Consider the following 17,536-nt stretch of genomic DNA (forward strand, 5'->3'; position numbering starts at 1 on the left):
CGGAATAATCCAATATAAGCTCCCACCTCCAAGTCTTTAACCTTAATTACACCTGTAATGTGCCTTTTGCCATGTAAGGTAACATAGTCACACGTTCTGGGAATTAGGCTGTGGACTTTTTTGGGAGGAGGCATTATTCTGCCTCACACATGATGGATGTACCCCAATTTGTTTAACCATTCACCTGTTGAAGGAGGTTTTGGTGTTTCTAGTTTGGGGCTATTACAAATAAAGCTGCTATGAACATTCTTGTAAAGAAAATGTGCATATGTGGATTGCAGTTTCTCTCTGAAACTTACTTTTTTCACTCAACCTCATATTTCTGAGTTTTATACCTGTTGATCTTATAGAACTGGGTCCTTTGTAGTGCCGTTGTGTTCCATTATAGTTACAAACAGTGTGTCCCCCAATCATTCCCTCTTCCTTGCTGTATAGTATTCCACACAATGGTTGCCCCAAGGTGCAGCCATCCATTCCCCTATTGCTGGACATTCAGGTTACTTCCAACATTTTGCTGTGAACAGTCCTGCAGTAGACATTTTTGTGCACATCTTCATGTGCAAGGAGGAGGCGTTTCCTAGACTAGACAGACAGGCAGGAGGGAATTTCTGATCCCCACTAAGTGTGTGTGTCTGTTTCAACTAGCTATCGTCTACTTGTTCTCCAAACACTTTTCACTTCACCAGCAGTGATGAGAGAGTGCCCTATGTCCCTGTCAACATTTGGGGTCACTGTTCTTAGTCATTTTTACCTATCTGAAAGGTATGAGATGGTACCTGGTAGTTTTAATTTGCATTTTCCTGATCACTGTTGAGGTCTAGCACACGCATGCACCTCTTCTTCCTACACTTCGTACACTTCTTTTCTCCTCATGTCAGTATTAGAGGTTGCGGCCTCTGCCTGTTTTTTTAAGCATTAAGATCTGGGCATTGCAACCCGACAAGTAAAATTTGGTGTCTTGTCTGAAATTACAGGATGTTCCTCAGGCCTCCGTGTTTCCATGGAAACAAGTAACAGTCATCCTTCATGATTAGGGGGTATCCATGGCAACCAAGCCAGCAGCATTTGAATGAAACTGATTTTATTTTATTTATTTTTTGCAAACACATGAAGGTTAAAACGCGTTTCTCTGACTGTGGCTTCCAGGAGTAGGAAGATAGCTTAGCCTTCCTGGGATAATGGAGGCTCTTTTGACCTCTTTAGTGGAAAGAGGATCCAGGATCAGCTGATCCTGTGGCCTGATTTTGCGGATTGAAGCCTGGGAGGTCATGTGGAGGTGACACAGTGTGTCTGAGCCGAGGGAAGACTCTTGGGCCAGTGCTCTAAGGTCTGGGGGACTCTAGGAGGTCGGCCAGAGGTTCTCCCTTCCTGGGATCTGTCCCTACGGATACTACCTTCATGCTGCACCCAGCTGTGTTGCTTAGACCTCTGGGGCTTGAGTCTCAAGTCTCTCATTGTCTGCTTCCCCAAATGAGAAAAAACAACAACAAACGACAGAAAAACCAAAAAAAAACATGCTGCTAAAATCAAAGGCCAAAGGCAGCTGTGTTTTTGTCAAAGGACTTGGGCTAAACCCTTGGAGGCAGAGTTAGGACACAGGTGGTCAACTTTCCGTCGTCTTTGCCTGTGTACAATTAAGGGGGTTTTCGTTTCGTGGTGGGGAATAGAGATAGTCACTGTTCTGACTCCCTGACTCACTGGATTGCTGGTAAATCCTGAGCTCAGAGAAGGAAAGGGGCTGGTCTGGAGTCACACAGGAGAGTCAGGGTTGACCCCTGTCCACTAGTCCGTCCAGCCTTGAGCTCCTGTCCCTACTCCAGGCACTTGCAGCCTTCTCGAGGCCCTAAGTGTGGGTTTGTGGGGGACCGTTTAAGGGGATTTCAGCATATACTCTTACTTCCTAGCTGGGGGAAATTCAGAGGAAGTCACTTGCCTTCCAGAACCTCAATTTCCACTTCCAGAAAACAGAGCTCATCATAGCTGTCCAAGGCGTCATGTGGGGACTGTATTTGAATGGGTCCAGGGCTTGCATTCTCAATGGGGGCAATATTGCTCCTGAGTGGGCAAAAAATTGGTTCTTAGAAGGTGTGTGGGGGGGCACCCACTCTTTTTCTGTATAAAGCCCAGTATATGTACAGTACATAAAAGATACTGGATATGCGGTATTAAATTTTTATGGGGGAAAACTAGGAAAAAAGTATCTAAAAAGACTCCTTAGGGGGAATGATAATGAATGAAAGGAAAGAAATGCTGGTCCAGAAGCCAGGGACTCATGAGGTTATGATTACGAATTCTGGGGGGAGAGCATGGGGAAGCTGGGGTGTTGGGCCGAGAGGGAGCCTGGCCAGGCCCAGACTCTGTCTGTGATGTGTAGTGTGGCCACGTCACAGCTCTCAGAGCCTCGTTTCCTGTTCCCAGGGAAAGGAGGTCCCGTCAGCTGCACTTGTGGGAACTGGTTCTCGGCTGCTGAGATGCCGCCTGGTGGATCAGTGGGGGTCCAGCAGGAAACAGATGGTACTTACTCTAGGATACTTTGAGGTGTGGGCGGGTGTGGGCAACCAGGAAGAGGAGAGTAGGACCCCAGAGCCAGTGACGGCCGGGGCTGATCCACCGAGGCCGTAGGCTGGGGAAGAGTGGTGCCTGGGAGAGGAGAGTCCGGGGGACACGGTCATTGATGGAAGCGGCAGGGCGAAGAAGGGCAGAGAATGGAGCTGGGGCCAAGTGGAAGCCATCCGGAAAGGTACCCAGGTTCCCCTTCTGCTTCCTCTGGAGTGCAGGGCCCTCCACTGGGAGATTCGAGACGTTAAGAAGAAGAGCTGGCTCTGGGGTCCCTACTCTCCTCTGCTCTGTGCTGGAGGAAGAGTGGACATCTGTCCTGTCTTGCCCTGCAGCCTGCTCACTGAGTTTCTCCCTTTTGATGCAGTAGATGGAGTGTAGCCAGGGCTTCTGAATTGAAGTAGAAGGCTATTTTGGGGAACACCCGAGGAGGTCTTTGCTATAGACCTACTACTGGGTTAGCGTCTCATGGGCAAGTTCCGTTCCTCTGGTCTCAGCGTCCTCATCTGTAAGATGGGTCATTGGACCAAGCCACCTCTGAGAGCCTCCTGCTCAGATCCAGGAGGCAAGACGTGGTACTCCGCGCAGGTTGTGTGGGACACCAGTCTGGGTCTCAAAGGAGACACAGCCTTGCTGGGGACTCCATGTCTCTTACCTAGAGCCATGATGGCCTGCCTGCCCAGGAAAGGGTGGTGAAGCTGTGGTCCACACTTCTGAGGCCCCCTGTCCAATCAGGTGTGTGTGTGTGTGTGTGTGTGTGTGTGTGTGTGTGTGTTGGGGGAGGGAGGGTAGTTCCTGAGAGGCTGAGCACCGTGCTTCACAACTGGGTAGGCACAGTGGTTATGGTGGACGCCAGATGTAGGTGACGGGGGTAGGATTCTCGGGGTGGGGAGAGGGTGAGGGCAGATTGGGGAGTGTGGGAAGAGATTTCCTAGGAAAATCTCCAGAAAAAGTGGTTCTCCCCTGGAGTGAGGCAGGGTGTAAGTAGGGAGTACCACAAGGAAACCAGCATGGCCCTAAGAGATGCAGTCCCTGGCCTGAGGAGGGGAGGAAGTTTTCTGGAAGAGGTGGCCCAGGGCTGGCTAGGCCACATTCAGACCTGGTATCAACCCCTGCCCGAGGCCTGCCCAGTGGTCAGCTGGGCCTGAACCTGTCCCCACAGGCGGCTGACCTCTCCCGGGCCCAAGGTGGCTTTGTCTGCTTGGCCATTGCCAGGGCTCAGCGCTGGAGCCTGTCCTAGTGGGTGAACGGCTCAGCTCTGTCCTTCCACACTTCTGAGGCCCCCTGTCCAATCAGCTGCCTAGAGGCAATGGACCAGAAAGTGGAGACGTTGCCTTAATAGCCTATGCTGTCTTCTGGGAAGGCCTCTTCCTCATCATGTTCGTGTGTTTGCACGTGTCCACACGTTCATGGATGTGTCCCTGGGGGTGAGCCTGAGCAGGTATGTGAACGTGAGTGTGATCGCTGTGCGTGTGCCTCTGACACTGCACCCCTGTGTGTTCGCACAGCCAGGGAAACCGGCACCCTGTTCTTTTTCTTCTTTTCTAGTCAACAGGTCTTTCCCAAGCTCCTCCCAGGCAACAGGCTTCATGCAGGGCACTGGGGACGTGGCAATGCCGCCAGCTTAGGTGTGGGTGTTACAAGTTCTGCAGTCAAGCGGAAGCCTCTCTTTCTCTCTTTTTCTCTCTCTCTGCAAAGTGAGAGCATTGCTGGGGAGACTTGTGCCTGGCTGTTGCTATAGGAGCCAAAGGGGGCTGAATGCTGAGGGCAGAGAGGGGGTTACCAAGCGCCTTCTCCAAGGCCTGTGGGATGGGTCAGGCTGGAAGGAGCAGGAAGAGAGTCCTCTGTGGGGGCCACAGCTGGAGCAGTGGAAAAGAGGCAGTCAGTGCCAAGCATGTTGTGGGGGAACCAGCAAGGAAAGCAGCCAGGTTGGCCTGACTTGGGAGGTTTTAAACAGGCATGCTCAGGTCAGGGCTGAAAGTTTTGAATGAGCTGTCAGCATTTAAAAATCAGAATATTTCATATTTGAAAACCCCCAGATTTCCAGCTTCTCTCAAACTGGGGGAAGCTTTGGCTGCTCTACGCCAAAATAAGCAGCTGGAGCTGAGCAGCTGGCCTCTAACCTTGATTCCATAACCTGGCAGGCCCTTGAACTTCTTTCCAGTTTAAAGCCTCTGGAAAAGTTCTGAATTGGAAACCAGAGATCGCAGATTCTCATGTTTGAAGGGACTGCTTGTATGTGTCCAGTAACAGGAAGCTCATTATGTCATAAGATGTATGGTTTAAAGTGTGAGTTTTGGGAGACCTTTTTTAAAAAAATAAATCATGATATATAATTAGATTTGCCGTTTAAATAATTTTAAGTGGACAAATCAGTGGCATTAGGTATATTAACAGTGTTGTTGTGCAACCATCACCCGTATCCATTTCTAAATCTTTTCCGCACTCCAGACAGAAACTCTGTACCCTAAAGCAGTAACTCCTGCTCCCCAGCCCCCCGCCCCCAGAATCTGGTAACTTGTACTCTACTTTCTGTCTTTATGAATTTGCCTGGTCTGGGTACTTCATACAAGTGGAATCATTCGCACAGTATTTATCCTTTTGTGTCTGGATTATGTCACTCGGCATGTTTTCGAGGTTTATCCACATTGCAGCAAGTATCAGAACTTTCATTCCTTTTTACGGGGGAATGACATTCCGTTGTGTGGAAACTCCATGGTGTTTATCCATTCACCTGGTGACGGCCACTTGAATTGTTTCTACCTTTGGGCTTTTATGACTAATGTTGCTATGAATAATACTCCAAGTATTTGTGGGTAGATACCTAGGAGTGGAATTGCTGGGTCATGTGGTAATTCTGTCTTGAACTTTTTGGGGAACTGCCAAACTACTTTCCAAAGTGGCTGTACTATTTAATGGGGACCCGCTGTCTTGGCCAAGATGGGAGTGACAGGAGGGCCTGACTTACCCTCTCTTTCCCTCTATTGACAGAGTCGCCCCAAGAAAGGCCGGGCTCCCGGCGCAGCCTGCCCGGCAGCCTCTCGGAGAAGAGCCCCAGCATGGAGCCCTCAGCTGCTACACCCTTCCGGGTCACGGTAACTATCTCTGCGTCACCATCGTCACCATCACCACCTGGCTCGGGGCGCTGCTCTGTGACCCCGCGGCCCCCCTTCCTGGAGCCTCAGGGACCGGGAGAGCATCCAGCCTCCCTTGTTCTAGGTATCCAATCACTCAGCTGCTCCCCTCTCTGTGGCTCAGCCCCGCCCCTGGGGGCCACATGGGGGTCCCACCCTGCGAGGGAGGGGCAAGCGGAGGACAGATAGCCTTGCAGGCCCAGGGGCCCAGACCCAAGCCGGGAAAAGAGAGGCTAGCGTTAGGTCAGATAAAGCTACCATCAAGCGCAGACACGCTTCCTCAACTCCTGAGATGCACAATTTTTCTTTCCACATTTTAACATCTCTCATGTTACAGTTTGTGGTGTGTCATAATTTAATTGCTGTGTTTTTTCTTTCTTGGTGGTACATAAAATAATTGGTGATGTTTTCGAATCAATAAAACCCAGTATATATATATATCTTTGCTGTTGGTTTTAGTAGTCCCTCAAGCACACACCTAAACAACTTTATGGAAACAGAACCCAGTGACCCTTAACTCTGTGACTCTCTGTGCTGTTCTATGTCCCTACCATCCTTGCCGCACATGTGCAGACAGCTTTGTGTCCCTTTACTCCCCCATTTGGCACGTTACCACGTGCCCCTCTGTCGAGTTCTCTGCCAGCCACCAGAGACACAGAAAAGTAGACATATTCTCTTCCCCTGGGAGCTTACGGTTTATAGGGGAGATGGATGTTTGATCATTTGTTCATTATTCATTTATTCAGCAATTTTTATGGCATTCCTATAGTATGCCAGGCACTATTCTTGGGACTGGGGCTGATTGGAAGGAGCTGGCTGAGACAGCAACTGGTAAATAAAGCCCCGATCTTAAGAGCTCATGTTCTTGTGTCAGAGCTACATGCTATACAGGAGAAAAGCAGGGAAAACCAGGAGGGCTTCCTTGAGGTGGTGTGGTACGGAGGTGACATTTTAGCTGAGGCCTAAGGGATGAGGAACCAGCCTTATGGGGAGCAGGGGAAAGAGGGGTTTTTGGGGAAAGGAACAGAGAGGACACAGGCCGGACTGTGACAGTATGCTGTGATATGGGGATTCCAGGTGAACTAGGAGTGACTGACTGTTCCTGGTAGACTAGGAAAGGTGTCCTCCGGTAACTGCTCTCTGGGGCTGGGTCTTGCAGGGTCACTAGAAGTTGGATAGGCAGGGACAGTGAGAGGGAATTCCAGGTCGGGGGAAGAGCAGTTGCAAAGACATGGAGGCACACCAGAAATTGACATGTTTGTAGAACGGTGAAATGCGTGGTGGGACTGGAGTTGAGGGGTCTGGAGGGCAGGGTGGGAGATGAAGCTGGGAAACTGGGCCAAGTCTGGGTCAGGTAGAGCCTTTGGGTGCCAGGCTAAGGGGATGGGGCTTTTTCCAGGCCACTGATTCTTCCGCGTCTGTATGTCATAACAATGTTTTCAAAATAGATTCTTAGGCCCCCCTCAAGATTTTAGTTCAGTGGGCCAGGGAAAGGGCCTGGACATCTTCATTTTAACAAGCTCCCCCAAGAGGTGGTTCTGAGCCCCAGCCTGTGGATCAGCCTCTGGGCGGTGAGGAGGAAAAGGAAGCCTGTGCTGAGAGGGGATTCAGGGTCTCTTCCCGGGAGTGGCCAGGCCCCTGGGAGATGGTCTCCGGCCTGCAGGCAGGGCCAGGAGTCTGGCAACTGGGTGACCTTGACTCAAATCAACTGGAGTAGAGGCCAGGTCCTGCCCTCCCTGGACCCCTGGAGCCTTCAGGGGACCTTAGGGAACGATGACTAATAATAACATAGCCACCTGCACTGTGTTTCTGGTGTTACATATGTGATATCTTTTAATCCTGGAGACAACCCTGAAGCAGATCCTTTGATCACCACATTTTACGGATGGGAAAACTGAGGCTCAGAGAGGTGAAGTTACCCAAGCTTCAACTGCTAATAAATGGTGGAGTCAAGATTTGGACCCAGGTCTCTCTGACTCCAAAGCGTGAGCAGGCACATCCGCTGGCTGTGAGGAGGAGAACCCGTTGTCCCCACACGCTCCCATCAGCATCGCTTTTTACCCATTTCCCTTTCTTTTGCTGCTCTAATAGGTATGTCATCACACCTTGAAGTTGCTATAATTTGCAGCTCTTTAATTGCCAGCTAGGCTTGGCATTTTTCCTGTAGTGGTGTCTCCGCTCTGTTTTCTGGCATGGCAACCACCTGTGGATCAGCCTTCTGAATTACAAGGCACCCGGGACATCCAGTCCCACCTGCCCAATTAGGGTCTGCAGGATGGAAAGGCTTTGTTTTACCCACTTCTCACAGCAACCCTGAGGGGAGGTACCATTAGTCTCCCTGTTTCACAGATGAGGAAACTGAGGCTCAGAGAGGTGAAGTCGTTTGCTGGGTGCCACGCAGCTCCTGAGTGACAGCCAGGGATGGATGCTCGGATTGGGGGACATTTATGTTTGTGTGCTTCTCTGGGCACCTTGGTCCTTTACTGTATGCAGCAGTTATGGAAAGGAGTGTGAGTTGAGTTTCTATCCTAGGTTGGTACTTGGAGCTGGTGGGGGCGTGGGGGACTAGAGAGTTTAGAGGTGGGGATCTGAGTTCAAATCCTGGCTCTTCAGTGACCTGTATGACCTCATTAGTTACTCAGCCTCTTTGATCCTCCTGTCTTTGTCAGTGAAGTGTGGAATGCCTTCCTTGAAGGACTGTGCTGGAACTTTGCGCCAGCCCAGGTCTGACCCATGGTAGGTGCTAGGTGAAATTCACCATTATCATCTGATTGTGTTTCCCTTTTTGGCTCCAGAACAGGAGAGATCTGGGGAGGGTCAGGGTGGAGGCCAGAGAACAGAGTGTTTGGGGGTAAGTCAAAGGTGCACCTGGCATGGGCCTTGGGGACAGACTTGTACACAGACCCTGGGCAGGACCGGAAGCGCACCCTCTCCCCCACGGCCGGAGCTGACACTGGCTCCCACGCGCTCCCACAAGCCACATCTGCACGCGCTCAGCTGACTGCTGCTCCATGCAGCTCCCCGAGGGAACTTGGAGAACATGATTTTGCCTAGGGGAGGCACGGGAGACACCACAGGATATACGTGAATAACTACTGTCTTCGCTGCCATTTCAAACCCAGGGGTGACGGGATGTCACCACCTCTCACAGGGGTGCCCCTTTGCGATGATGTAGTTTAATGGAGAATCAACATGTCGGAGTCTGTAGGGCTCATTCTGTCCACTTCCTCCATGAAAACAGGCCCAGGAGGGGCTGGATTGGTCACCACACAGCTGGAGGCACTTCTGAGTCCTGGCCATTTGCACCTCCATAGGTGGCCCTTATCCCTTTTGTTGGTTGGCCTAGGACTGCAGTCACCCCATAGGACACCAGGGGCTCGGTGCAGGTTCTACCTCTACCTCTTGGAGACCACGGGGCCCTGGGAGAGCCTCAGTTTACCCTTTTGTAAAATGAAGGGAGGTGACTTTGTAAGTCAACACGCAGTTTGGACGTAGAGTAGGCACTTAAAAAATGTTTTGATGCAGAAACTAAGAGAGTGAGCTGTAAAGTCAGCAGACCTGGGGCTGAGCCTCATGCTAGCTGTGGGGACAGAGCCCCAAAGAGCAGTTTCCAGGTTCTCGGCCTCACATAGAAAGGTGCTGGCTCAAGGAAGTAAATGGCCATCAACTGTGATTGGATGGCCATCAACTGTGGCTAGTTGGCCGTCAGCTGTAACCAGTGTGCCATTGGCCACTAATATAACTGCTGTGGCTAGGCTAGCAACAGATGGGGGCTAGCAAGGAGATGGTGGCTGAGCCTGCAAGCGCGGATTGCAGAGAGGCGGATGCCGTCAGTGAGAATATAATGTTATGACTCCCCTACCTATGGCTTCGTGGGTGTTCCTGTTTGGCCTCACCATGTCCTGCGTTCTTATGTGGGGAGCGGGAGCTGAGACCCCGCACGCTGCCCCGCATGACACTAGCTTTGTGACTTGGGCACGATATGGAACCTTTGGTCCACGTGGTGCAACTTCCTTCTACCTCCAGGTGGAGTTGGGTAACTGTTCCCCAGGGCCACAGGCTAGTGTGGTGCTTGTTCCCTGAGAGCTGTGGGGGGTCCTGAAGGAGGGTAGGATGGGGAAGGGAGGTGGCAGCAAGGGACCAAAGGGACCTCCTGCTCATCTGTGACCTTTAGCTCTCAGTCTTCAAAGAGATGGTGAGGTTGAGATTCAAACCCAGGTCTGTCTAGTCTGCACCAGTAGGGAATCCTGGAAGGGAGAGATGGCCAGAGGGAGGGAAAGAAGGCAGGCAGCCAGCTGGGGGCCCTGGATCTGCACAGGCTGTCACACTGGGTCCAGGTGCTCTGCATGTGCCCACCTCCCTTCCCGAGGCCCAGGGACCCTAAGCAATGGCAGCGTGCTGCCCCCCTCACCTGCCAGCCCATGTTAGAGGAATTCGTGGTTTGATTTGGGGGGTAAGGAGATGGTAACTGTTGCAGGTCTCCCCATGATCTCCTCGGCCTACTGCTTTCCCCAGACCCACACTCCCCAGGGGCGGTGCCTGTTGGGTCCTTCCACCATCCTTCCTCCGCCCCTCCCCCTCCCATCCACCTTGAGGAGAACTGGCAGGGCCCGGGTGTGAGAGGTGGCAGAGGCTCGGGGAAACTTGACAGCCAGTTGATTCCTCCTCGGGAAGTTGAAAGTGAAGAGTCATGTTTGAAGGGTTAGCTGAAATTAGGTCTCACGGCTATTTTTTGCGAGATGGAGAGGTGTCAGGGAGGGGAAGTCTCAGGGGGCTGGTAGAAGCTGCAGATAAAGTCAGTACCAGGTTGATTGTAGATGCTACTGGAAGTGAGTTGGTTCTGTTCAACCATCCACTTTTGCTGGATGCTCAATTGTATGAACCCTAGCTGGTTCTGAAGCTGTGATGGAGGTGTACCTGGGGTGCCGTGAGAGCCCAGAACAAGTTAGGGTAGGGAAGAATTCCTAGGGGAGGGATCTTTGGGGCTGGGCTTTGAGGAATGTGTAGGAGTTTGTTAGGAACAAAGAGAGAGGGGTGTTCCAGTTAGAGGGGAATCTAACTGAATAGGAAGAAGCTAATGGCCCTCTGTGATTAGGGTGTTGAATGAGTTGGAGGGATGAAGAGAAGCCTGGAGAGAAAAGTGAGTGGGTGAAGTTTGGGCTAAAGCCTTTGGATTTCCCCCTAAAGGACACAGGAGTCACAGGGGTTCATGGGCAAGCGTGGAGCCAGCAGGAGATATCTGGGATACAGACTTGGGGTTTTCCCAGCTGCTCACCCCTCTTCCCACACCTGCAGTTTTCCAATACCCTTCCCATGTTTCAGCTGTCTGTCTTTCTCACACACATGAATACAAACTGCGGGCCTGTAGGTGACCCTCCTCAACACCACGAAGGAAAGGCTGTTGGAAATTATCTGGTCCAATCCTTCCCTGTACAGAGGCGGGGTTGAGGCTCAGAGAGTGGAGGGTCCTTTCCTGAGGTCACACAGCACATCTGGGGCCAGGTATGGAATTAAGCCCAAGTCTCTCTATTGCCCTGTCTGGTGGCCCTCAGTCCTTGCTCCTTCCTGCTCTCTCTTCCCTGTAGCTGAGCCCTTCTCCCTGCCTCCATCATGTTTCCTGGGGGGAAGGGGCTTAAGGGAATGGACATTTGTGGGTCCCACTGCCCTTGGAGGCCCCTGCTAGCTCCCTCCTGCTCATCATTGCACTGCTACCTCCTGGCCACTGAGGTAGCTCAGGGAGGAGAAGGCACTGGTCCAGGTTTGTGCAGCCAGTGAGTGGCAGAGGTGCCAGTCCTAATATGGTTGTAAACTACCTTATTTTCCTCCCTCCCTTCTCTGCCTGCCTTTTTTCTTTCAATACATTTTTAATCAGCATCAACTATTGGAGCATTGACTCAAACAGGATTAAAATCTAGTTGCTACCTGTAAAAATATGGAGGGGTCAGCTGGGCCTTGACGAAGTAAGGGAGAAAAACCTTCCAGGCAGCCAGGATAGCACCGGCAAAGGCCAGGAGGTGGGGAACAGCATGAGCACATGATGGCAGGAGCTAGAAGCAGTTTGGCGGGCTGAAGTGAGGAACAGGAGACCCACAGCAGCACACAGAGCAAATGGGATCTGAGGCTGTATTAACAGGAGTATGGAGGCCCCAGAGAGGGAGGTGAGGCAGGCCAGAGCTGGCCGGAGCAGACCTGGAGTGCAGTGTGTTCTTCAGAGCAGTATACCTGACTCGGCTGGGAGATTCTGGCGCTCCTTCTGTGGGTAGAGACCAGGAGTGGGGCGGGTGATGAAGGATTGGGGGAGCGAGCAAACTGCTTTTCTCAAGTAGGTTGTCAGGAGCCCATCCCTGCTGCCCAGCACCTGAGCTTAGAATGCCCTTGTAGGGGTCCCTGAGGACAGGCGTGGAGGGAAGAACCCACTTTGAGGAGACTTGGCATCTCCTGCCTCATCCCGAGAGACTTGCCAGCTTGGCTCAGGCAGCGTGGGTGATGAGGATGGAGAGGGAAGGAAACAAAGACAGCCTTGCACCCCCTCATTTTTCTGTCCTGGGGTCCTCCAGAGGCACCTCCAGGCCATCCCTGTAAGCTGTTTCCCCAGCCCTGCGCTTGAGCCTGGTGGGCAGCAGGAGTCGGATAAACTGGTCCCAGCGAAGGTGTCAGTGGCGGACTGCCCATTCCCTACGCTGCCGGTTCCGTGCACAAAAGGAGCCTCCTCAATAAGAAGTTTCAGTCACTCATGGTGGAATGTCAGGCTCTATGACTGGCAGGTGGGATGCTACGTGGGGCTTTTCTCCGTCTGTTCTTACCCCCCTGAGTTCTGGGGGTGCAGTGCTGGCCCCTCTTTGCAGTACACCTGGGTGAGGCAGGCTTTGAATCTTGGCCCTGCAGCTTCCCTCCGTGAGATCGCTCAGGCAAGTTGCCCAACTCTGAGCCTCTTTTTCCCCATTTGTAAGTGGGCACAGGAGCCCCTCGCTTCCAGGGCAGCTTGAGGGCTCAATGCCTGGCACAAGGGAAGCATTCAGCTGGTGTTCACACCCTGTCCCCCTTTCTGGTGAGCGGTGCTCCTCCCTGCCCCACACCTTAGCCAGAGCCTCGGGCCCTCCCTTCTGCACCCCGCATCTGCTATCATAAAGCGACATTGCCACTAACAGAGCTTTTACGGCTCATCCCTGATCCTGGGAAGTTGAGGGAGGCGAAAGGGTGCCCAAGGGTCCAGAGACCAAGTTCCCCTGATGGTGAATACGAATGGAGGGAGCTGGAGGTGTTGGCGCAGGGTGGTTTCCCACCAGTTGGGGGCAGCAGAATGCAGCGAGTGGACGCCTGGGAGGCTACTCCCAGAGGAGAGTTGAAGTCCCAGGGGTTTGTGGGCCTCCCTCCAGTCACCCTACCCCCACGGGCCACGGGGAGCTGGCTGCTAAACAAGCCCAGAGCCCACTGGTGGGTGGAAGGAGCAGCTCAAATCAGGAAAAGTCTGTGGCCAGCTGGACCTGGCACTGGTGGGTTCACCAGAGAGCTGGGGGACCTCTGAAAGGGGTCCCTTATTAGGGACACTGGAGTGAGGCAAGGTCTGAGGCTGAGGCAGTCTTCCAGCAGGAGGCTGGGGCAGGCCAACGTGTGGGCTGTCAGGCAGTGTCACTGTCCTGTGGTCACCAGGCTGGGCCAATAGACACTCCATCACGGTTGTCCTTTGGAGGTTTGCATCCATTGTGTTCCATCCACACCACTGCTTTGAAAGGAAAGAAGGCAGGTATCCTGGAAGAGTCAGAATGGTGGTCCACGCTTGGACTTGATGTCCGACTGACAGTCTCAACTCTACCAGCAACTTGCTGTACAATAGGGGATTGTAAATCCTGTTTTGCAAAGTCTGCTGGGTCAAGTCCTGTGCTGAGCACTCTCCAGGCATTGTCTCATTTAGTCCTCACAACCCAAGGGGCAGATAACACACATCCTCCTTTTTTAAGATGACAAAACCAGGGCAGACAGAGAGTGAAGAACTTGCTAAAGATCACTGAGCTCGAGAGCCTGAATGTTGGTCTCACAGAGCCTTGCTTACAGCATGCAGTCTAGTCTCTGCCAGCCAATGTTGTTATTCTATCTGTTTTATAGATGAGAACATTGAGGTCCAGAGAGGGGAAGTGCATTGTCCCACGTCACACAGCCAATCAGGGACAGAGCTGGCATTTGAACCTGGATCTTCCCGTCTCCCTGCCTCATCTTGTCCTGCCCCTGCCTCCAGCTGTCCTGGCCCCCACTGGTCAGAAGGTGTCTGTGCCGGGCGGACACCCTGGGGTAGGAGGGAACTGCTCCCCTCTTTCATCCCACTCGGTGGCCCCTGCAGGCCCTTCTCTCTCCCATGGGTCCCAGGAGATAGCGTGTAGGGGGAAGGCTCAGATACCTTTGCACCCTGCCCCCCATGGTAGAAAATAAAGTGACTCTGTCACATCAAATGACATTTGGGTTGGATTGCAGACATAATGACATCTGAGTCTTTGGGTAGGAATTGCTTCCTAAGCCAGGAAGCCCTCTTTGGAGGTGGCAGTGATGACATCTGTTTCCGACACAAGGCCCTGCGTTGGGATGAGTAACTTTTCCTGTAGAATTGCTTAAAGAACGTATAAAGTGAGCCGTGATTGTTACTGCCCTGCTCCAGTGCCTTCGATGGCTCCCAGGGGTGAGATACAGTTCCCCAGCCACATTCGAGGTCTCCCAGGCCTGTCCTAGCCTCCACGCCTTTGTATAGCTGGCCCTGCTGCCCGCAATCCCTCCCCATTTCTCTGCCTCCAGGGCTCCTTCCAGGGTGAGTGTCGATCTCCTAGCTTCTGAGATCCCCACTCCTTGCGTCTTGGGAGGAGAGGTCAGAACCAGTCACCTAGACCACCACCTGAAGACAAGGCCCAGCAGGGACACGAGCCCTGGCCTTGAAATTGACTTTGACTCCACCCATGGGCTCCTGTGATCCCTCAGGAGCAGGACTCCCAGGTGAGCCTGGCCTGCAGATGGTAAATCACCCAGGAGGAGAAATAGCCTATAAAAATCCTCTCCCAAAACATTGCATTTTGTATCCTGTAGTGAAAAGGGCTTTTAAAAGCACTGCTCACTCAGGTGGATTTATGGGGCTGCTGCCTGCATCTTGCCTCTTCTTCCCACTAGTGTTTATAGGTCCCCTAGACTAGAGCACCCTGGGGTCCTGGTGCTCTTGGTGCAGGGAGAAATAGGAGTACACCTTTTCCCTGCCGTTACTTCTTTGGGGCTACCCCAGGCCAGCAGGGTGCCAGGAAGGGCAGGGTGGAGCCATCTGATTCAACAGAAGCTCCCTGTGGCCCAGCACAGAGCTGAAGTCCCATCATTAGTAACTTTCCAGCAGCAACTTGTCTCCAGAAGGTTCTTGCCGTTTGTTGTCACCTGGGATGGGAAAGATACCATGCCCAAGCTGGAAAAGATTTAGAGGTCATCTAGACCAATCCCTTCATTGTACAGATGGGGAAACTGAGTCAGAGAGGCTAAGGTGCTTGCTCAGAGCCTCATAGTGTGGTACTATGGAAGAGCTTGGGCTCTGGAGCAAACCACCTATGTTGAACCCAGCTCTGTCACTTCCTGGCTGTGTGGCCCTGTGAAAGTTGCTTGACCTCTCTGAGCCTTTGTTCTCTCATCTGCACATTGGGTTGTGAGAATTAAACAAGGTAAGTTATGTAAAGCTCTGATACAAAGCCTGAAGCTTAGACAGGGCTTCATAAATATGTCTGGCTTACTCTTATTAGCACGTCGGAATAGTCCTCATTATTATTAATTAGCAGAGTTGGGTTTTGAACTCAGATTTCCTGACTCTGAGCATGGTTTTATTGTTACTCTGTGGGGCAACCTCTGCCGACAGCATTCACTCGTGCAGAGTGCACAGAGCACAGGACCGGGAGGTTGTGATGGGGAATAGGCCCTGAAGTCAGTGAGTCACCCGGGGAACGTGGGCCTGGTGCGGGGACCTCAGTGACAGGGCCTGGCTGGAGACAGAGGGAGAAAGTAGAGATCTGGCCACAGCAGTGAGGTGCCCTAATGGAGTCAGTTTCCCTGTAACCATGCAGCCCTTGGTGCCAGACTCCCCACCACGAGGTCAGGGCTGGCGAGGGCTTACAGAGCTGATGAAGGATCTGTGGCCATCCAGACCTCTGGGATGGGCTTATTACGCTAAGACAGATGTCACTGGTGGAGGATTTACGGGGCAGTGACTCAGTCTCTGGCGGCTCTGGGTTATCACATCCCTGCCTGAGACCTCAGGAGTACATGTCTGATTTCTATTCACTGATGCCACCTAGTCCTGGGCACTAGCAGGTACCAAGAGGGCCTCTCCTCTGTCCTCATTCCCCCCTCCCACCTTCATACCCCCACCTTCTTCTCAAATGGGCGCCACCCTCCTCTAGACTCTCAGGACTCCTTAGGGACCCCCTTCACCTGGGTGTACTCTGCACTGGGGCAGGGGTCATGCCCCATGTTATAAGCCTGGGCTCAGGTGTGTTATTTGGAGGTTAGAGGGACCTGTAGGGGCCACTGAGGCAGCAGACTTGCCGCTGTTCTCACCATTGCCCATGTTGTGATTCTGATGGGAAAGCCTGCGTGTGGCTGCCCTGCCCCCAGGTAATCTCCGCAAGCCCACCCAGATCGACTCCGAGTGGAATCCCTTAAAAATCCTCCCAGATCACATTCTCTGCCTTTCTCCTTTCTCTTTTATATCATAAGTATTTGTTAATTCATTCTGGAAGTCTTCATGGAATACCTACCAGGGGACAGCACTGGGGACACAGGCTGCCATGGTACCCACAGTCCTGTGGGAGGGGCAGGCATTAAACAAATACATGTATAATTACAAGTGTGAGAAGTTTGCACGGAGACCTGGCCTACCCGAGGGCATCGGACAGGCCCCCGAGGAGAAGACTGTGAGGAGAGACTGCAGGGTACACAGGGCCCCCGGGGCGAAGGGGCCTCCATTCCAGGCATTGGGGACAGTCTGGGCCAAGGCGCTGTGACAGGAGGATCTGGCAATTTCCAACGTCTCACTGAAGCCTGGGGAGCTGGGGCACAGGGGTTGGGTCATGAGGGGCCTGAAGGGTTTCACCAAAGAGCTAGACCTTCATCTCAGGAGCCCTGGGGAGCTGATCACTGGTGGGATCTGATCTGGTTTCCAAAGGATCCTTCTAGATGCCCTTGGAGAATGAATGGGGAAGGGTGGCAGAACTGGAGGCAACAAAAGCAGTGAGGAAGCCCTTTCAGGTGTCTAGGAAGGGGCCGGGTCACCTCTCCAGCTGGACTGTGGGACCCTGGAGGGCAGGAAGCTGGCCTTGCCAGGACCTAGCACATGGCGAGACTCAGGGAACACGCCCCCAGGGAGCCATGAGCCAGCACCCTTCCCAGTGATAGTAGATTTGCGTTCTGAAGGCTGTTTCTGTAAACGCCTGTCTTCTGTTTCTTTCTGACTAATGGCTGGGCTGGCTCCTGGTAGGCAAAGTCTGAGCCATAAAAAGCAATGACACTGAGAGTGATGACAGTAGCTCACATTTACTGTGTGCCGGGAAATGGGCTCGGTTCTTCACAGGCATGATCTCACTGACTCATTACAACCACCTGTGGTGACGACTGTTGTCCCCATTCTACAGGAGAACAGACTGACGTGATTAGGTCCCTGGCCGAAGGTCCATAGCCATTAGGTGGTGAAACTCTCTGCTGCCATGCCTCTCGAAAGAAGGGCAGGAGAGACCTTTGCATGTTATCTGGGGATTCCTAGAGATTAAGGTAACCCTAGGACCTAGAGAGGTGTGTCAAATGGCGGCCTTTCAGGTGTGCTGATATGGACGGAAGGAGAA

At 52.6% G+C, this 17,536-nt stretch overlaps 1 protein-coding gene across 7 annotated transcripts in view; it reads left to right on the forward strand.

The window, feature by feature from the left end:
* Window positions 1–17,536, forward strand: part of DAB2IP (DAB2 interacting protein) — a 184,754-nt gene that overhangs the window by 78,744 nt on the left and 88,474 nt on the right. For 6 of the 7 annotated variants that reach the window (XM_033122302.1, XM_033122300.1, XM_033122305.1 and 3 more), the window contains exon 2: window positions 5,548–5,651. In XM_033122302.1, the coding sequence (XP_032978193.1) occupies window positions 5,548–5,651 (104 nt within the window). Of the gene's footprint in view, window positions 1–5,547; window positions 5,652–5,697; window positions 5,776–17,536 lie in introns of those variants that run through there. The other variant, XM_033122308.1, reaches the window with a different exon arrangement.

Source organism: Rhinolophus ferrumequinum, chromosome 12, assembly GCF_004115265.2.
Source record: "Rhinolophus ferrumequinum isolate MPI-CBG mRhiFer1 chromosome 12, mRhiFer1_v1.p, whole genome shotgun sequence".
NCBI lineage: Eukaryota > Metazoa > Chordata > Mammalia > Chiroptera > Rhinolophidae > Rhinolophus > Rhinolophus ferrumequinum.